Source organism: Nerophis lumbriciformis, linkage group LG36 (genome assembly GCF_033978685.3).
Source record: "Nerophis lumbriciformis linkage group LG36, RoL_Nlum_v2.1, whole genome shotgun sequence".
Lineage (NCBI taxonomy): Eukaryota > Metazoa > Chordata > Actinopteri > Syngnathiformes > Syngnathidae > Nerophis > Nerophis lumbriciformis.
In genome coordinates this window covers 37,501-55,732 of record NC_084583.2, presented here as the reverse complement: position 1 = coordinate 55,732, position 18,232 = coordinate 37,501, and the positions used below count along the sequence as shown (strand labels likewise).

The 18,232-nt window shown below is 39.8% G+C and overlaps 1 protein-coding gene across 1 annotated transcript in view; it reads left to right on the top strand.

Moving 5' to 3' along the window:
* Positions 1-18,232, top strand: part of kdrl (kinase insert domain receptor like) — a gene marked incomplete at its 3' end in the record, with an annotated part of 97,107 nt that overhangs the window by 42,481 nt on the left and 36,394 nt on the right. Inside the window, exons 3-8 of the mRNA XM_061930507.2 lie at positions 1,212-1,432; positions 8,478-8,605; positions 13,146-13,305; positions 13,380-13,516; positions 16,531-16,702; positions 16,788-16,914. Coding sequence (XP_061786491.1) covers positions 1,212-1,432; positions 8,478-8,605; positions 13,146-13,305; positions 13,380-13,516; positions 16,531-16,702; positions 16,788-16,914 — 945 coding nt within the window. The remainder of the gene's footprint in view (positions 1-1,211; positions 1,433-8,477; positions 8,606-13,145; positions 13,306-13,379; positions 13,517-16,530; positions 16,703-16,787; positions 16,915-18,232) is intronic.

Genomic DNA, 18,232 nt, shown 5'->3' with positions numbered 1-18,232 from the left:
ACACATTATCTGTATGTAATATTGGCTGCATTTCTGATAGTGGTTTGTGCGCCATGTTGTTCCAGACCACAGCAAACATGACCCAACTTGCAAAGATTGTAATAAATCCATTAGAAGAAGACTGTTTCCTTTAACTTGGACACACACACACATATATACCTTTGGCCATTCTAAGCCAGTCATTTCCAGGAGTTATCTCACCTTCTGAGTAGCCTCTGATTCACTAATGCTTTCTAATGTTGTCAAAATGTGCAGAATAAATATTACATTTCAACATTTCTGTCAACGAAGATTTGCTTCAGCCTGCGACACATAGTCATTTTGATAGTAGGCTATTATAGCTAATATAGACACTTACATCATGTGTTGTCTTCATTATAACACTTATATAAGACTTTTAAAGTCATTTTGATAGTAGGCTAATATAGCTCATATAGACACATAATGTGTTGTCTTCATTGTAACACTTATATAAGACTTTTAAAGTATTTTGATAGTAGGCTAATATAGCTAATATAGACACTTACATCATGTATTGTCTTCATCATAACACTTATATAAGACTTTTAAAGTCATTTTGATAGTAGGCTAATATAACTAATATAGACACTAACATCATGTGTTGTCTTCATTATAACACCTATATAAGACTTTTAAAGCCATTTTGATAGTAGGCTAATATAGACACTTACATCATGTGTTGCCTTCATTATAACACTTATATAAGACTTTTAAAGTCATTTTGATAGTAGGCTAATATAACTAATATAGACACTTACTTCATGTCTTGTCTTCATTATAGCACTTATATAAGACTTTTAAAGTCATTTTGATAGTAGGCTAATATAGCTAATATAGACACTTACATTATGTGATATATACGGCTTTTCATTTTTTGCGGCTCCAGACAGATTTTTTTTTTTTGTATGTTTGGTCCAATATGGCTCTTTCAACGTTTTTGGCTGCCTACCCATGTTATAGGCTATATACAGTATATATATATATATATATATATATATATGTACAGTATGTATGTATACAAACGTGAGCTGTCGGCCATCGGCCAATTTTTTTTGAGCCCAATGCGGCCCCCCAAGTGAAAAAGTTTGGACACCCCTGGTTGAGACACTCCTAATTTAGAAGAATCGGTCATGCTTCAGTGGACTTTTTTGTACTCAATCCCACTCCCGATCCTATCCGTCCCCCACCAGGGGCCACAGACCGCTGCGCTGGACACTCCCGACCCCGGTGGACCATCGCCGATCTCTTCCCAGGGAGGGCATGAAGGTGCAGCAGTGCCAGTCCAGACGTCACTCTCACTGCAGCAAACTGCTCATCACGCAGATGGCTGCCAATCACACGGGGGAATACCGCTGCAGCTACACCGCAGATGGCTCGGACTACACCACATCCACCTACGTCTACGTCACAGGTGAGTTCTGCACTTACATAAACATCAAACACGGTCTTTGTAGGCGCGTTATTCCCCCAAGAGGTCCTTTTCCACCATGAGAAAATAAAGCCCAAAGTACGGCGAGGATAAGAATCTTTTATTTTTTCTTTCTTGAATTGTTTTCATTGTCCAGACGTTTTTGCCCGTTTGTTTTGGTCAAGGTCATATAAGAACGGCGATGAAAGACGACTGTGAGGTTTTCGCAGGGTGATTGGGATCTGCTGACGCCGGCTTCTTGACAGACAGTCTTAAATAGTCTAGAAGCACACGTGTGTACTTTCCAGCTACTGAGGGGAAAAGAAAGAGAACTGTGATGTGCAACATAAAGTCAGGTTTTAGTCGCCAGTCAAAGGTACTCCGAGGGCCACTGTCAGGTTCAAACATCGATGACATCTATTAAACAAGACAAGCAGCAAGGAAATAAACGGAGACAGAATTCAATTTTGTTCAATTTGAGGAGAAACGTGTCGAGCTGTAACCTCTTACAGCAGGGGTGTCAAACTCAAATACAGAGTGGGCCAAAATTTTAAACTGAACAAAGCAACAAATTAACCTTTTTGATAGGGACCCAAACAAGTTTTGCATTAAATATTGAACAAGCAAGGCTTATATAACTTTATAGTGACATGCAAAATCCAGTTTCAAATAATAATAATAATTAAAAAATATCAATGGCATATCAAATGCCATTGTAATGCCTCTTTTCTATTTGCAGCCTTCTGAGGTAAATATCAACATTAACTTTTTCCACAGGCTAATAAATTTGAAAATAAAATAATGAATAAACCAACCATTCAGGACTTTAAACTGCTCAGTTTGCAACACACTGATCTAATCTGACGTGCCCAAGCCAGATACCTGCCATCTTTTCTTGGATGCTAGTTCATTAATGTCGGGGCTCAGGCTTTGGGCTGAGGCAACCTTCATTATCGAACGAAGGTGTTCATCAGTCAATATATCTGGTGTTCCACAGTCTTGGGGGGCGTGCCTTACAGGCACTGCTTTTAACGTCCTCTACGAGCTGACGTCACGTCAGCTTTTCATCCCTTCTAACAACGTGTCCGCCATAGTCACAAGATATGAGCGGCTTCTGTACGCACACTCACGTGAATGCAAATCATACGTCATCAACAGCGATACAGGTTACACTGAGAGTGGCCATATAAGCAACTTTAACATTGTTAGAAATATACGCCACACTGTGAATCCACACCAAACAAGAATGACAAACACATTTTGGGAGAACATCCGCACAGTAACACAACATAAACACAACAGAACAAATACCCAGAATCCCATGCAGCACTAACTCTTCCGGGACGCTACAATATACACCCCCGCTATCTCCAAATGAATGAAATATGAAATCCATGCTGCAGTCGCTGTTGGGCCACAACATTAGGTACGCCTGCAGACGGCAGCACGGATTTCATATTTCATTCATTCACAACTCCTCCAACATGAACATTATTCTTTTTGCACTTTTGGCTTCTTATTAAATAACATTTTTAAATACATTAAATCTTGCATGTGGAAACTTTAAGTGTGGGCTTTAGTTGATATAACACTCCCGTCAGGGGGTGCATTCTACGCCGGGGGTGCATTATCCGGCACAACACCTGGAACCTGACGCTACAAGGTGTGTGTGTGTGTGTGTGTGTGTGTGTGTGTGTGTGTGTGTGTGTGTGTGTGGGGCGGGGTTTGGAGGTAGCGGGGGTGTATATTGTAGCGTCCCGGAAGAGTTAGTGCTGCAAAGGGTTCTGGGTATTTGTTCTGTTGTGTTATGTTGTGTTACTGTGCAGATGTTCTCCCGAAATATGTTTATCATTCTTGTTTGGTGTGGATTCACAGTGTGGCGTATATTTCTAACAATGTTCAAGGTTTTTATACTGGCACCCTCAGTGTAACCTGTATCGCTGAATATCAAGTATGCGTTGCATTCACTAATGTGTGCGTGCCAGAGCCGTACATCTTATGTAACTGAGCCAGCACTTGTTGGACTGGATGAAAAGGGGACGTTTCAATTCTCGGGAGGGGCACTGAAATTTGGGAGTCTCCCGGGAGATTTGGCAAGTATGAGAATTAGCGGTGTACCGCGGCACCGCTGCTGTATATGATCGGCGGGCCAGCTCTTGTGTTAATTTGATATCACCTCACGGGCCAAGTGAAATTACACGGCGGGCCAAATTTGGCCCGCGGGCCAGAGTTTGACACCCATGTCTTACAGTGTCACCCACGCTCTGGCGAAAGATTGTACGCCACCTCTTTTTATTTGGACTTTCCCTGTTTACATAACAACAGCTGTTTCTAAAGGAATGGGGGGTATGTAAACAGCCATTGTTTTCGGTCACATTAACACAAAAGAAAAAGATGCCTCGGGCTTGGACTGGTCCTGGATCGAGCTTGGGCAGGTCTTGGATGACAATAGACAACCCCTCCCATCTCTTCCCACCGTACACAGCGGAATTTTCCAAGCCTTTGGCTTGGTGCAACAAAGACAGCTTTCGTCTGTTCACTGGGAACTCAGAGAACGGAAAGTTTTTTTGATAATTTAAATGCAATTTTTCTGACAGCCACATACTGAAGAATCAAAGGATACATGGGGACATTTTTTTAATCTTGTAAACAGGCTAAAACCACTACAACGTACTAAGAACTAGGGTTGTGTCAATACTAGGGATGTCCGATAATGGCTTTTTGCCGCTATCCGATATTCCGATATTGTCCAACTCTTTAATTACCGATATCAACCGATATATACAGTCGTGGAATTAACACATTATTATGCCTAATTTGGACAACCAGGTATGGTGAAGATAAGGTACTTTAAAAAAAAAATTATAAAATAAAATAAGATAAATAAATTAAAAACATTTTCTTGAATAAAAAAGAAAGTAAAACAATATAAAAACAGTTACATAGAAACTAGTAATTAATGAAAATGAGTAAAATTAACTGTTAAAGGTTAGTACTATTAGTGGACCAGCAGCACGCACAATCATGTGTGCTTACGGACTGTATCCCTTGCAGACTGTATTGATATATATTGATATATAATGTAGGAACCACAATATTAATAACAGAAATGATAAATAAATGGGTTGTACTTGTATAGCGCTTTTCTACCTTCAAGATACTCAAAGCGCTTTGACACTACTTCCACATTTACCCATTCACACACACATTCACACACTGATGGAGGGAGCTGCCATGCAAGGCGCTAACCAGCACCCATCAGGAGCAAGGGTGAAGTGTCTTGCTCAGGACAAAACGGACATGACGAGGTTGGTACTAGGTGGGGATTGAACCAGGGACCCTCGGGTCGCGCACGGCCATTCTTCCACTGCGCCACGCCACCCTTTTGTGTGAATGAGTGTAAATGGGGGAGGGAGTTTTTTTTGGGTTGGTGCACTTATTGTAAGTGAATCTTGTGTTTTTTATGTTGATTTAATTAAAAAATAAAATAAAAAAATAATTAAAAAATTAAAAACCGATACCGATAATTTCCGATATTACATTTTAACGCATTTATCGGCTGATAATATTGGCAGGCCGATATTATCGGACATCTCTAGTCAATACCTATATTTTTGTACCGGTACTAAAATGTTTTTCGATACTTTTCTAAATAAAGGGGACCACAAAAAATCGCATTATTGTCTTTATTTCATGCTCGCTCAAAGGCAGCGTCCTTCCGTATTGCAGCGGCCACCAATAAGGGATTTTTGGGAGAGAATTGTGAACGAGGAATTCACAGACGAATTGCGGCTGAAGATCAAGGGCCCCCTCGACATTGTTGGGGGCATGTGGGTCTCGGCCACCTCATGAGAGTGCTTCGGCGATGTTTGAGAGGTTTTTAGATGTATGGGTGTTTCTTTACCAGTTTTTTATTGCGATATTTAGGTTTTGCACAATATTTTGGTACCGGTACCAAAATGTATTTCGATACTTTTTTAAATAAACGGGACCACAAAAAATTTCATTATTGTCTTTATTTGAACAAAAAATCTTAGGGTACATTAAACATATGTTTATTATTGCAATTTAGTCCTTAAATAAAATAGTGAACATACTAGACAACTTGTCTTTTAGTAGTAAGTAAACAAACAAAGACTCCTAATTAGTCTGCTGACGTATGCAGTAACATATTGTCATTTATCTACCTATTATTTTGTCTACATCATAAAGGACAAGCTGTAAAAATTGATTACTAATCCACTTGTTCATTTACTGTTAATATCTGCTTACTATGTTCTATTTACACTTCTGTTAAAATGTAATAATCACTTATTCTTCTGTTGTTTGATACATTAGTTTTGGATGATGCCAGAAATGTAGGTATCGATCCAATACCAAGTCGTTCCAGGATCAGACATTGGTCATCATTTAAGTTCTCGTGTCCAGGGACGTAAGATTTGATTAGTTTATGATGTCTCACGAGTGATTCACTACAATAGGGCCCCACAGCACACTGGATTCCAGTGAACTGAAATACCACAACACTGGATATTGTTCAGATAAGTTACATTTAAAGGGGAACATTATCACCAGACCTATGTAAGCGTCAATATATACCTTGATGTTGCAGAAAAAAGACCATATATTTTTTTAACCGATTTCCGAACTCTAAATGGGTGAATTTTGGCGAATTAAACGCCTTTCTAATATTCGCTCTTGTGACGTCACATCGGGAAGCAATCCGCCATTTTCTCAAACACCGAGTCAAATCAGCTCTGTTATTTTCCGTTTTTTCGACTGTTTTCCGTACCTTGGAGACATCATGCCTCGTCGGTGTGTTGTCGGAGGGTGTAACAACACCAACAGGGACAGATTCAAGTTGCACCAGTGGCCCAAAGATGCCAAAGTGGCAAGAAATTGGACGTTTGTTCCGCACACTTTACCGACGAAAGCTATGCTATGACAGAGATGGCAAGAATGTGTGGATATCCTGCGACACTCAAAGCAGATGCATTTCCAACCATAAAGTCAAAGAAATCTGCCGCCAGACCCCCATTGAATCTGCCGGAGTGTGTGAGCAATTCAGGGACAAAGGACCTCGGTAGCACGGCAAGCAATGGCGGCAGTTTGTTCCCGCAGACGAGTGAGCTAAACCCCCTGGATGTCTTGGCTCACACCGTCCCTTATGCCACCGAAGATGATCAAGAGAAGAATATCGACCCTAGATTCCCTGGCCTGCTGACATCAACTCCAAAACTGGACAGATCACCTTTCAGGAAAAGAGCGCGGATGAGGGTATGTCTACAGAATATATTAATTGATGAAAATTGGGCTGTCTGCACTCTCAAAGTGCATGTTGTTGCCAAATGTATTTCATATGCTGTAAACCTAGTTCATAGTTGTTAGTTTCCTTTAATGCCAAACAAACACATACCAATCGTTGGTTAGAAGGCGATCGCCGAATTCGTCCTCTCTTTCTCCCGTGTCGCTGGCTGTCGTGTCGTTTTCGTCGGTTTCGCTTGCATACGGTTCAAACCGATATGGCTCAATAGCTTCAGTTTCTTCTTCAATTTGGTTTTCGCTACCTGCCTCCACACTACAACCATCCGTTTCAATACATTCGTAATCTGTTGAATCGCTTAAGCCGCTGAAATCCGAGTCTGAATCCGAGCTAATGTCGCTATAGCTTGCTGTTCTTTCCGCCATGTTTGTTTGTGTTGGCTTCACTATGTGACGTCACAGGAAAATGGACGGGTGTTTATAACGATGGTTAAAATCAGGCACTTTGAAGCTTTTTTTAGGGATATTGCGTGATGGGTAAAATTTTGAAAAAAACTTCGAAAAATATAATAAGCCACTGGGAACTGATTTTTAATGGTTTTAACCATTCTGAAATTGTGATAATGTTCCCCTTTAAGAACTTGCACACAAAGCAACACTGGAGGTGATGATGACGTGTGTGCATTTTCCGCACATGCATATTAGGTCGCGTTGCGCCGGCGGACGGAGGGGTGAGGGGGTCTTAAACAGTGGCATTGTTGTGTGTGTGGACACGGATAAGGTTATGTGGGATTTACCCTGGATGACCTTATCCGGCTTAGTGTAAATGGGGCCTAAGGAGACCGAGGTGTCCGATACCTGCTCATTCAGCCAAGACACTGTGAAGCTTGTCCGTCCCGCAGCTCTGTCTCTTCATCCGCATGTATTACGAGCAAAACACCCTTCAATGGATTTAGTCGAAATTTTTGAAACATCGCTTATATTCTGCGGAAAACTGCAATGGAAAGGCAGCCAGTGTGAAAGGAACTCTCGTAAAACCGATGGTTTCCAATCAGCTTCACCAGATTTTCCCCTGTGTACGTCTCACATGGTTTCATTTCATTAAATGTTCTAATGATCCAGGGCCTCCTAAAATGAAGATTTTTGTTCCCTGGCCAAGTTTTTATTCCCCTCCAGTTTCCCCTAAAGGTCAACCTTCCAGTCACGAATGACTAAGGCTAAATGATCTTGTATAGAATGACAGTAGGAGGAAATCGTTCCTTTGATTGCCCGGGTTCTGTTGTGCTCAGGTGAGAGGGAGCATGTGATTCCACAGGAAGCTTTGGTCGCTGATTGTGGTTTCCTGTTCTAGCTACCGTTTCCTTGAGTCTCCTCCACACGGCACATGGAAGCAGTCACATTGTTGCAGAGGAGATTGAGCGAGGCAGCGTACGGGGTACAATTTTAGCTGCAGTCCAGATATTTTCCTTGGACGTGCATGAAAAGACTGATGAACAAACAAGCAAGGGCCAGAAACCTTTGTGATATGGGACTACGCAGACTAAACACGGTGCAGAATGAATCCCCTTGAATGTGCTTCCCATTTGGTCGGAGAGTCATGCTTTTGTTTAGTCTAAGGCCCTAGTTTACAGTCCTGACATCATATTCCATGCTAACTTTTTAAATAGCTCTTCCTTGATCACGCACATCACTGATTGATTGTTTTCCCATTCAGTTCCTTCAGTGTAGTGTCTCCAGAGACGTTTGCATCTCGCCTGACTTGAAATCTTTTGGTGTTGTTTTGTAGATCCTGAACAGCCTTTTGTGGAGCCCCATGATCAGACACCCTACGTCCTGGGCATCGACAGACATGAGACCAGTCTTGTGATACCGTGCCACACGTCCTCCCCCAGTTTTGTTGTAAAACTACACGCGGTAAGGTCTACCAAAAGAACTTTGGCATACAAACACTAGAAGACACTTAGCACTGAGGCTGCGTTAATAACACCTGTGGTTCGGTCTGGACCAACAATAACAAAGATAGTTCACACTCAAGTTGGGTTTGGTTAAAATCAATCAATCAATCAATGTTTACTTATATAGCCCTAAATCACCAGTGTCTCAAAGGGCTGCACAAGCCACAACGACATCCTCGGCTCAGATCCCACATCAGGGCAAGGAAAAACTCAACACAATGGGATAACAATGAGAAACCTTGGAGGGGACCGCAGATGTGGGGACCCCCCTCCAGGGCGACCGGTGCAATGGATGTCGAGTGGATCTAGCATAATATTGTGAGAGTCCAGTCCATAGTGGATCTAGCATAATATTGTGAGAGTCTAGTCCGTTGGGGATCTAGCATAATATTATGAGAGTCCAGTCAATAGTGGGTCTAACATAATGGTGTGAGAGTCCAGTCCATAGTGGATCTAGTTAATAGTGTGAGAGTCAAGTCCATAATGGATCTAACATAATAGTGTGAGAGTGCAGTCCATAGTGGATCTAGTTAATAGTGTGAGAGTCCAGTCCATAGTGGATCTAACATAATAGTGAAAGTCCAGTCCATAGTGGATCTAACATAATATTGTGAGAGTCCAGTCCATAGTGGATCTAACATAATAGTGTGAGAGTCCAGTCCATAGTGGATCTAACATAATAGTGAGAGTCCAGTCCATAGTGGATCTAACATAATATTGTGAGAGTCCAGTCCATAGTGGATCTAACATGACATTGTGAGAGTCCAGTCCATAGTGGATCTAACATAATAGTGTGAGAGTCCAGTCCATAGTGGATCTAACATAATAGTGTGAGAGTCCAGTCCATAGTGGATCTAACATAATAGTGTGAGAGTCCAGTCCATAGTGGATCTAACATAATAGTGTGAGAGTCCAGTCCATAGTGGATCTAACATAATATTGTGAGAGTCCAGTCCATAGCGGATCTAACATAATATTGTGAGAGTCCAGTCCATAGTGGATCTAACATAATAGTGTGAGAGTCCAGTCCATAGTGGATCTAACATAATAGTGAGAGTCCAGTCCATAGTGGATCTAGTTAATAGTGTGAGAGTCCAGTCCATAGTGGATCTAACATAATATCAAATCAAATCAAATCAACTTTATTTATAATAGTGAGAGTCCAGTCCATAGTGGATCTAACATAATAGTGAGAGTCCAGTCCATAGTGGATCTAACATAATAGTGTGAGAGTCCAGTCCGTAGTGGATCTAACATAGTAGTGTGAGAGTCCAGTCCATAGTGGATCTAACATAATAGTGTGAGAGTCTAGTCCATAGTGGATTTAACATAATAGTGAGAGTCCAGCCCATAGTGGGGCCAGCAGGAGACCATCCCGAGCGAGGACAGGTCAGCAGCGCAGAGATGTCCCCAACTGATGCACAGACGAGTGGTCCACCCTGTGTCCCGACCCTGGACAGCCAGCGCTTCATCCGTGGCCACCGAACCTGTGCCCCCCCACCCCACGAAGGAGAAAGGGGAAGAGCAGAAGAGAAACGGCAGATCAACTGGTCTAAAAGGGGGTCTATTTAAAGGCTAGAGTATACAAATGAGTTTTAAGATGGGACTTAAATGCTTCTACTGAGGTAGCATCTCTAATTGTTACTGGGAGGGCATTCCAGAGTACTGGAGCCCCAATAGAAAACGCTCAATAGCCCGCAGACTTTTTTTGGGCTCTGGGAATCACTAATAAGCAGGACTAAAATGGACTCAAATGGACTCTTGATGTGTTAGTTCTGCTCGTATGGAACTTTTGTTTGATGAAAGAAAATACATACAAAATGAACCACAGCTTTAGTGTAGAAGTCTTCCACACGGGGTCCAGGACCCTTAGGGGGGTGCGCAGAGGTAATGTCACCATCGTGACATTTTTGGTTGATTAGACTTTAAAACGGTTGGACAGGGGGTTAGTGCATGTGCCTCACAATACGAAGGTCCTGAGTAGTCCTGAGTTCAATCCCGGGCTTTTATTACATATTGTTATGAAGGTGTCTGTTACTACATTATATATATACTTGCAGTGTGTATATTGTACATGTTACATAGTGTTATGAAGGTGTCTGTTACTACATTATATATATACTTGCAGTGTGTATATTGTACATATTATATATTGTTATGAAGGTGTCTGTTACTACATTATATATATATATATATACACTTGGATATGGATTTTGAGAAAACATGAAAAAGAACACTATAGTCAATCGTTAGACAAAAATAAAGAGAACATAAAAAGTATATGGGGAATATTCAACAAGGTTCTAAAAAAGAAAAAGCACAACTTAAAATTCCAAATAATTTCAACAATGATCGGCCCTACCTTGACTAAATGAATACCAAAAATAAAGTTGATAATAAAACTCGATAAACTATAATGGATAACACAAACAGTATAAAGTAGTGATAAAGTGAAACATCAGGGGTGTCAAAAGTCATTTTAGATGGGGGCCACATAGAGAAAAATCTACTCCCAAGTGGGCCGGACTGGTAAAATCACGGCACGATAACTTAAAAATAAAGACAACTTCAGATTGTTTTATCCGTTTAAAAATAGAACAAGCACATTCTGAAAATGTACAAATCATAATGTTGTTGTTTTTTTGTTTTTTTTACACTTACATAGTATTCTACCTTTATTTGTCTTTTATATTTTCTGAATAAATGATGTGATAATGTTCATCAGTCAACTCATTGGTGTTAATTTTCAATCTATCAAGATAAAAAAATGATAGCAAAATCAAATTAGAGTATGTTCTTTATGTAGTTTGATTATTTTCCTAACATCATGTGGTTTATTTTGTACATATGTAGCATCATCGACAAAGACACAGAGAATTGCTATTGCGACATCCAGTGGACACATTTAGAACAGCAGTTTCTTTCATTCAAAAATTGAGGGAAGTGAAAAAAATATCAAAATCAAATTACAGTATGTTATTTATGTAGTTTGATGATTTTCATGTGGTTTATTTTGTACATAAGTAGCATCATCTACAAAGATACAAATAATTGCTATTGCGACATCTAGTGGACACATTTAGAACAGCGGTTTAATTCAGAAATTTCAGGTTAATTTTTATACTTAGCAAACTCATGCTGAGGGGCCGGATAAAACCTGTTCGCGGGCCGTAGGTTTGACACCCAAGGTGACGACGTTCACAAACTTAAAGCCGTGACCCGAATGAACAAATGTGGTTCTCACAAAAGTAATCTTGAAGGAACACGACAGGCTCAAAGGGAAGCTCAGGGAGTCGCTCTGTCTGCTTCCTGTCAGGGCAGGAAGTTGCTGCTGGAGTGTTTTCTCTCGCTCAGAATAGAATCTCGGGCTAAATTTACAAACGGCAGGAAATGCGGCACAAAACCTGTCCGGAGGAAACAACAAGGTAACGGATCCCGTGGCTTTTGATACCGTTCATCGGACACCCTAGGAAGCTCTCCGGTGAACTTATGAACCTGTCGGTGGGCTGGGTACCACTAAGTTCCTGCAGAGGTGCTTCTATTTGTGGCGCCGCTTTATGACAGTGCCACTTTGTGCCCGCTTGTGAACAAACAACAGTCTCAGATGGAACTGATAGTAGTCGTGTGAGTGCGTACTTCCCTTTTCTGCACGAACCAATGAACCAATCGCACGCCGGACTAGTGAATTATATTTAGGATTGCAAAGGGGTGGAAAGTTTCCGGTAAATTTCCGGGAACTTTCCGGAAATTTACCACGGGAAGTTAAGCTCGGGAAGTTTGGAAATATTGACCATTTTTTTGAGTATTCAAAGTTGGACACCGTCCATGGGAATTAACTTTATTTATAAAGCCCTTTAAAAACAAGCACAGTTTGAAGAACAAAGGGCCGTACAATACAAAGAAAATAGAGACAAAGGACAGACTAAAAAATAACATTCAAAACAGAAGTAAAATACACATTGAGCACCGCTGCTGCTCACTGCTCCCCTCACATCCCAGGGTGTGATCAAGGGTGATGGGTAAGATCAGAATCAGAATCAGAAATACTTTATAAATCCCGAGGGGATATTAACATTTTCAGCACAATCTCATTCAAGATCAGACAAACATTACAAGGAGACAGAACAGGATCAAACATTACAAGGAGACAGAACAGGATCAAACATTACAAGGAGACAGAACAGGATCAAACATTACAAGGAGACAGAACAGGATCGCTGACGGGTCTGCCAACTTCCGGCGCCCCTTTTAAAAAAGCAGAGAATAATTGACCAAACCTAGTATGTGTGTGTGACAATCATGGGTACTGAACTTAAATCTCTTATGTTTGGCTGCCATCTACTGATCACACTTATCACTACACCACATACAGAATAAAATAGCTTCGAGGTGGGTAAGCGCAACCAAACTCATTCCTTACATTAGGCGCACCGGGTAATAAGGCGCACTGTCACTATCACACCATTCATTCTGTGTTGTGTTTTTTTTTTTGGTTTCAGGACACACATTTTCCAGAGAAAGTTGCCAAGGAAGTCAAATGGGATCCAAAGGAGGGCTTCAGAATCCCCTTCGGTCCCTCCACCGTGTACACCATATTGACCTGCACCACCATCGTCAACGGGCGTGACTTTCGCTCGGACTACATGCCCAGGAGACAGTGTGAGTGACAAACGGGCTCCTTTTCAGTGAAGGGCGGCACAAGGGGGGAAAATTAACTTTGCTCTTTTTTACAGCTACTTTCCTTGCCAACGTGAAGGTCACCCCTGAGCGCGTCAGACTGTTGGTCGGAGACACGCTGGTCCTCAACTGCACCGGGCAGACCACCTTTAACGAAAGAATCAGCTTTTCCTGGGATTTCCCGAGAAAGAAAGTAAGGAGGATGCATTTCCAAAATAAGGTGTTGCAGGGTGGCGTTTCCCACCTAGGCCTTCAGTGATGTCCTACTGAGTCACCACAAGACCACGGCTGGAGAAAAACTATACAGAAACGGGCATTGAATCACCTAAACGGGCTATTTTAGACTTTTTGAACCACAAGGGAAATTGTTCCACACAGTAGCTCAGTAACAAATGATGGAAAGGGTAAGGATGGTGGTATAAAGTAGACTAAAAATGTACCATAGTAGCAATATAAAATATAACACATATGTCATATTTACATATTATATATACAGTATATGATATATACTGATATATTATATTATTATATGATATTAAATTTGTATATAATATATACAATATATAACAAGGGTAAGGATGGAAAGGATAATGCAGGTATAAAGTCGACTAAAATGTACCATAGTAGCAATATAAAATATGCCATATATGTAATATGTACATATTATATATACAGTATATCATATATGCTGATATATTATTATATGATATTATATTTGTATATGATAAATATAATATATAACAAGGGTAAGGATGGAAAGGATAATGCAGGTATAAAGTTGACTAGTAGCAATATAACATATATGTAATATTTACATATTATATATACAGTATATAATATATACTGATATATTACATTATATTATATTTTTATATAATATATACAATATATAACAAGGGTAACGATGGAAAGGATAATGCAGGTATAAAGTCGACTAAAATGTACCATAGTAGCAATATAACATGTATGTAATATTTACATATTATATATACAGTATATAATATATACTGATATATTATTATATGATATTATATTTTTATATAATATATACAATATATAACAAGGGTAAGGATGGAAAGGATAATGCAGGTATAAAGTAGACTAAAATGTAACATAGTAGCAATATAACATATATGTAGTATTTACATATTATATATACAGTATATAATATAAACTGATATATTATGTTATTATATGATATTATATTTTTATATAATATAAACAATATATAACAAGGGTAAGGATGGAAAGGATAATGCAGGTATAAAGTAGACTAAAATGTACCATAGTAGCAATATAACATATATGTAATAATTACATATTATATATACAGTATATAATATATACTGATGTATTATATTATTATATGATATTATATTTTTATATAATATATACAATATATAACAAGGTTAAGGATGGAAAGGATAATGCAGGTATAAAGTACACTAAAAAGTACTATAGTAGCAATACAAAATATAACATAAATGTAATAATTACATATTATATATACAGTGTATGATATATACTGATATATTATTATATGATATTATATTTTTATACAATATATACAATATATAGCAAGAGTAAGGATGGAAAGGATAATGCAGGTATAAAGTAGACTAAAATGTACTATAGTAGCAATATAAAATATAACATATATGTAATATTTACACATTATTGTACAGTATCTAATATATATTGATATATTATTATATTATATACAATATATGACAAATCCCCAATGACCATGTACAATATTACAGTATATGTAACAGCTGCAGCATAAAAAGGGCAACGTAAGATAGAGAGTAGATCCAGCAGAAAATATACATTTTAAAATCAATAAACCGGCATCAAACATATCTTATGTGGTACTGTCAAAATTTGAATGTTTGTAAAAAAAAATAATAAAGAAATAAAATATTTGAACTCACAATTCGCCACTCGTTGTCCGTTGATTCAAGTAGCTTAGCTAGCTTCCGTGGTCGGCCGACCTCCATCTAGTTTCTCTTTAAAAATATCCTTTTTTTTTAACCCTGGGTTAAAATGAGATAAAATTAAAATGTATCCGCACCGGTGCCACTTCCCCCTTTGGCAAATCACAAGTTGTGATTGTCAGTGTCAGGCTTGTCCCAGACAGTTTGACTTTGTTTTAGTTTTTCCTCTGCGTTTGTCTTAGTTTCCTGTCAGCGCTTTTATTTTGTCTTCATTTCCTGATTGTCTCCCTGAGTGCTCCTTCCCCTCAGCTGTGGATGATTGGCACCTGGCCACACCTGGTGTCAATCAGCCAGCTGCTATTTAAACCTGCCTTCCCCTCCAGTCAGTGCTGGATTATTGTTATTGTCGATGTCACTACTACCTGTCATAATACTTGTCGTTGTAGCTCTGTCTACTTTTGTCCACTCTGCTCATGTCATAGTTCCTTCGTGTCACAGTAAGTGTTTTTGTTTCTTGTCGACAGTTAGCCTTTGTGCTATTTTAGTTCATAGCCAAGTTTGTTCTCCGCCTTGTGCGCACCGTTTGTTTGTACCCTTTTGTTGTTGTTTTTTTGCTATAGTGTTAAATTAAATCATGTTTTCCTGGACAAAGCCTGCCATCTGTGCATCTTGGGGTTTGTCACCAGCATACTCTGACAGTCAGGTTTAACGTAAGGCTGCCTAGATGGGCTACTCACCATCTGATTGGCTATCGCAACAGTCTTATCAACTGTATTTTTTGTTTACATATACTGTAATATTGTACATGGTAATTGGGATTTGTTATATATTGTATATATTATATAAACATATAATAATATAATATGTTATATTTTATATTGCTACAAAGGTACAATTTTAGTCTAATTTACGCCTGCATTATCCTTGCCATCCTTTGTAAATGAGCTACTGTGTGGAACAATTTCAATAAAGTTTGTCTAAGTTTAAGTATGTCCTCGGTTCGTTTACCCTGCACAGCCGCCGCTAATGTCGATTTCATGCTGAATTCTGATAAAAAGCTCTAACGAAAAAAACAAGCAACACTGGAGCCTAATATGACATGAAGATAATATGAATACTTTTCTATATTTATGGAAAGGTAATAGAAAAATAAAATGAACTTGTATTAATTTATGATCGTGGCTTATGTTAGGCCAGCAGAGAAACCACACCACTGCTCTACAATATGCATCATTTTATGGGATCTCTTTTTCTTTTTCTTTTTTCTCAGGAAAATCGCCATTTCACACAGGCAAAAATGGAACGCCCGGCTGTGGTTTTCACAATGAGCAGAGTCCTGGTGCTGCCCAACGTCACCATGGAGGACAGGGGCTCGTATCGCTGCAAAGCGGAGACTTTGCCCACAAAACACGAGAACGCCACCGCCAAAGTGATCGTCTTCGGTACGGACGGCCTTAATAAAAGGTCATATTTTTATTCTTCCGCGTGACTTCCAATGTCTTTGTGGTGTTTGCCTTCCCACCCCAGAGCACCCCTTCATCAACATCTCCTACAAGCACGATCAGCGCGGCGCAGTGGTTGTGAAAGAGGGCAGGAAGAAGCTGGTGTTTGAGCCCAAAGTGAACGCGCTGCCACCTCCAGACATGATGACATGGCAAGTACACTAAGTATAAAGTTAGGAGAAGTCTCATTTAGGGGGCCCCCAAAAAATTAGGATTGCTGCTCGGGTGGGCCGAGTATGATTATTTTTAACAGGGCCTAGAATTCCTCAACGTGAAAGCGTTTTATTGACATTGTACAACAACAAAACGTGCTGATGCGTGACAAAACTTGCCAAGGTTCTGTCAGAGTCTCTCCACCCATTTCCCATTTGCATGTCTAATACAAACCCCGTTTCCATATGAGTTGGGAAAATGTGTTAGATGTAAAGATAAACGGAATACAATGATTTGCAAATCCTTTTCAACCCATATTCAATTGAATGCACTACAAAGACAACATATTTGATGTTCAAACTCATAAACTTTATTATTTTTTTGCAAATAATAATTAACTTAGAATTTCATGGCTGCAACACGTGCCAAAGTAGTTGGGAAAGGGCATGTTCACCACTGTGTTACATGGCCTTTCCTTTTAACAACACTCAGTAAATGTTTGGGAACTGAGGAGACACATTTTTGAAGCTTCTCAGGTGGAATTCTTTCCCATTCTTGCTTGATGTACAGCTTAAGTTGTTCAACAGTCCGGGGGTCTCCCTTCAGGTATTTTAGGCTTCATAATGCGCCACACATTTTCAATGGGAGACAGGTCTGGACTACAGGCAGGCCAGTCTAGTACCCGCACTCTTTTACTATGAAGCCACGTTGATGTAACACGTGGCTTGGCATTGTCTTGCTGAAATAAGCAGGGGCGTCCATGGTAACGTTGCTTTGATGGCAACATATGTTGCTCTAAAACCTGTATGTACCTTTCAGCATTAATGGCGCCTTTACAGATGTGTAAGTTACCCATGTCTTGGGCACTAATACACCCCCATACCATCACAGATGCTGGCTTTTCAACTTGGCGCCTAGAACAATCCGGATGGTTCTTTTCCTCTTTGGTCCGGAGGACACGACGTCCACATTTTCCAAAAACAATTTGAAATGTGGACTCGTCAGACCCCAGAACACTTTTCCACTTTGTATCAGTCCATCTTAGATTAGCTCGGGGCCCAGCAAAGCCGACGGCTTTTCTGGGTGTTGTTGATAAATGGTTTTTGCCTTGCATAGGAGAGTTTTAACTTGCACTTACAGATGTAGCGACCAACTGTAGTTACTGACAGTGGGTTTCTGAAGTGTTCCTGAGCCCATGTGTTGATATCCTTTACACACTGATGTCGCTTGTTGATGCAGTACAGCCTGAGGGATCGAAGGTCACGGGCTTAGCTGCTTACGTGCAGTGATTTCTCCAGATCCTCTGAACCCTTTGAT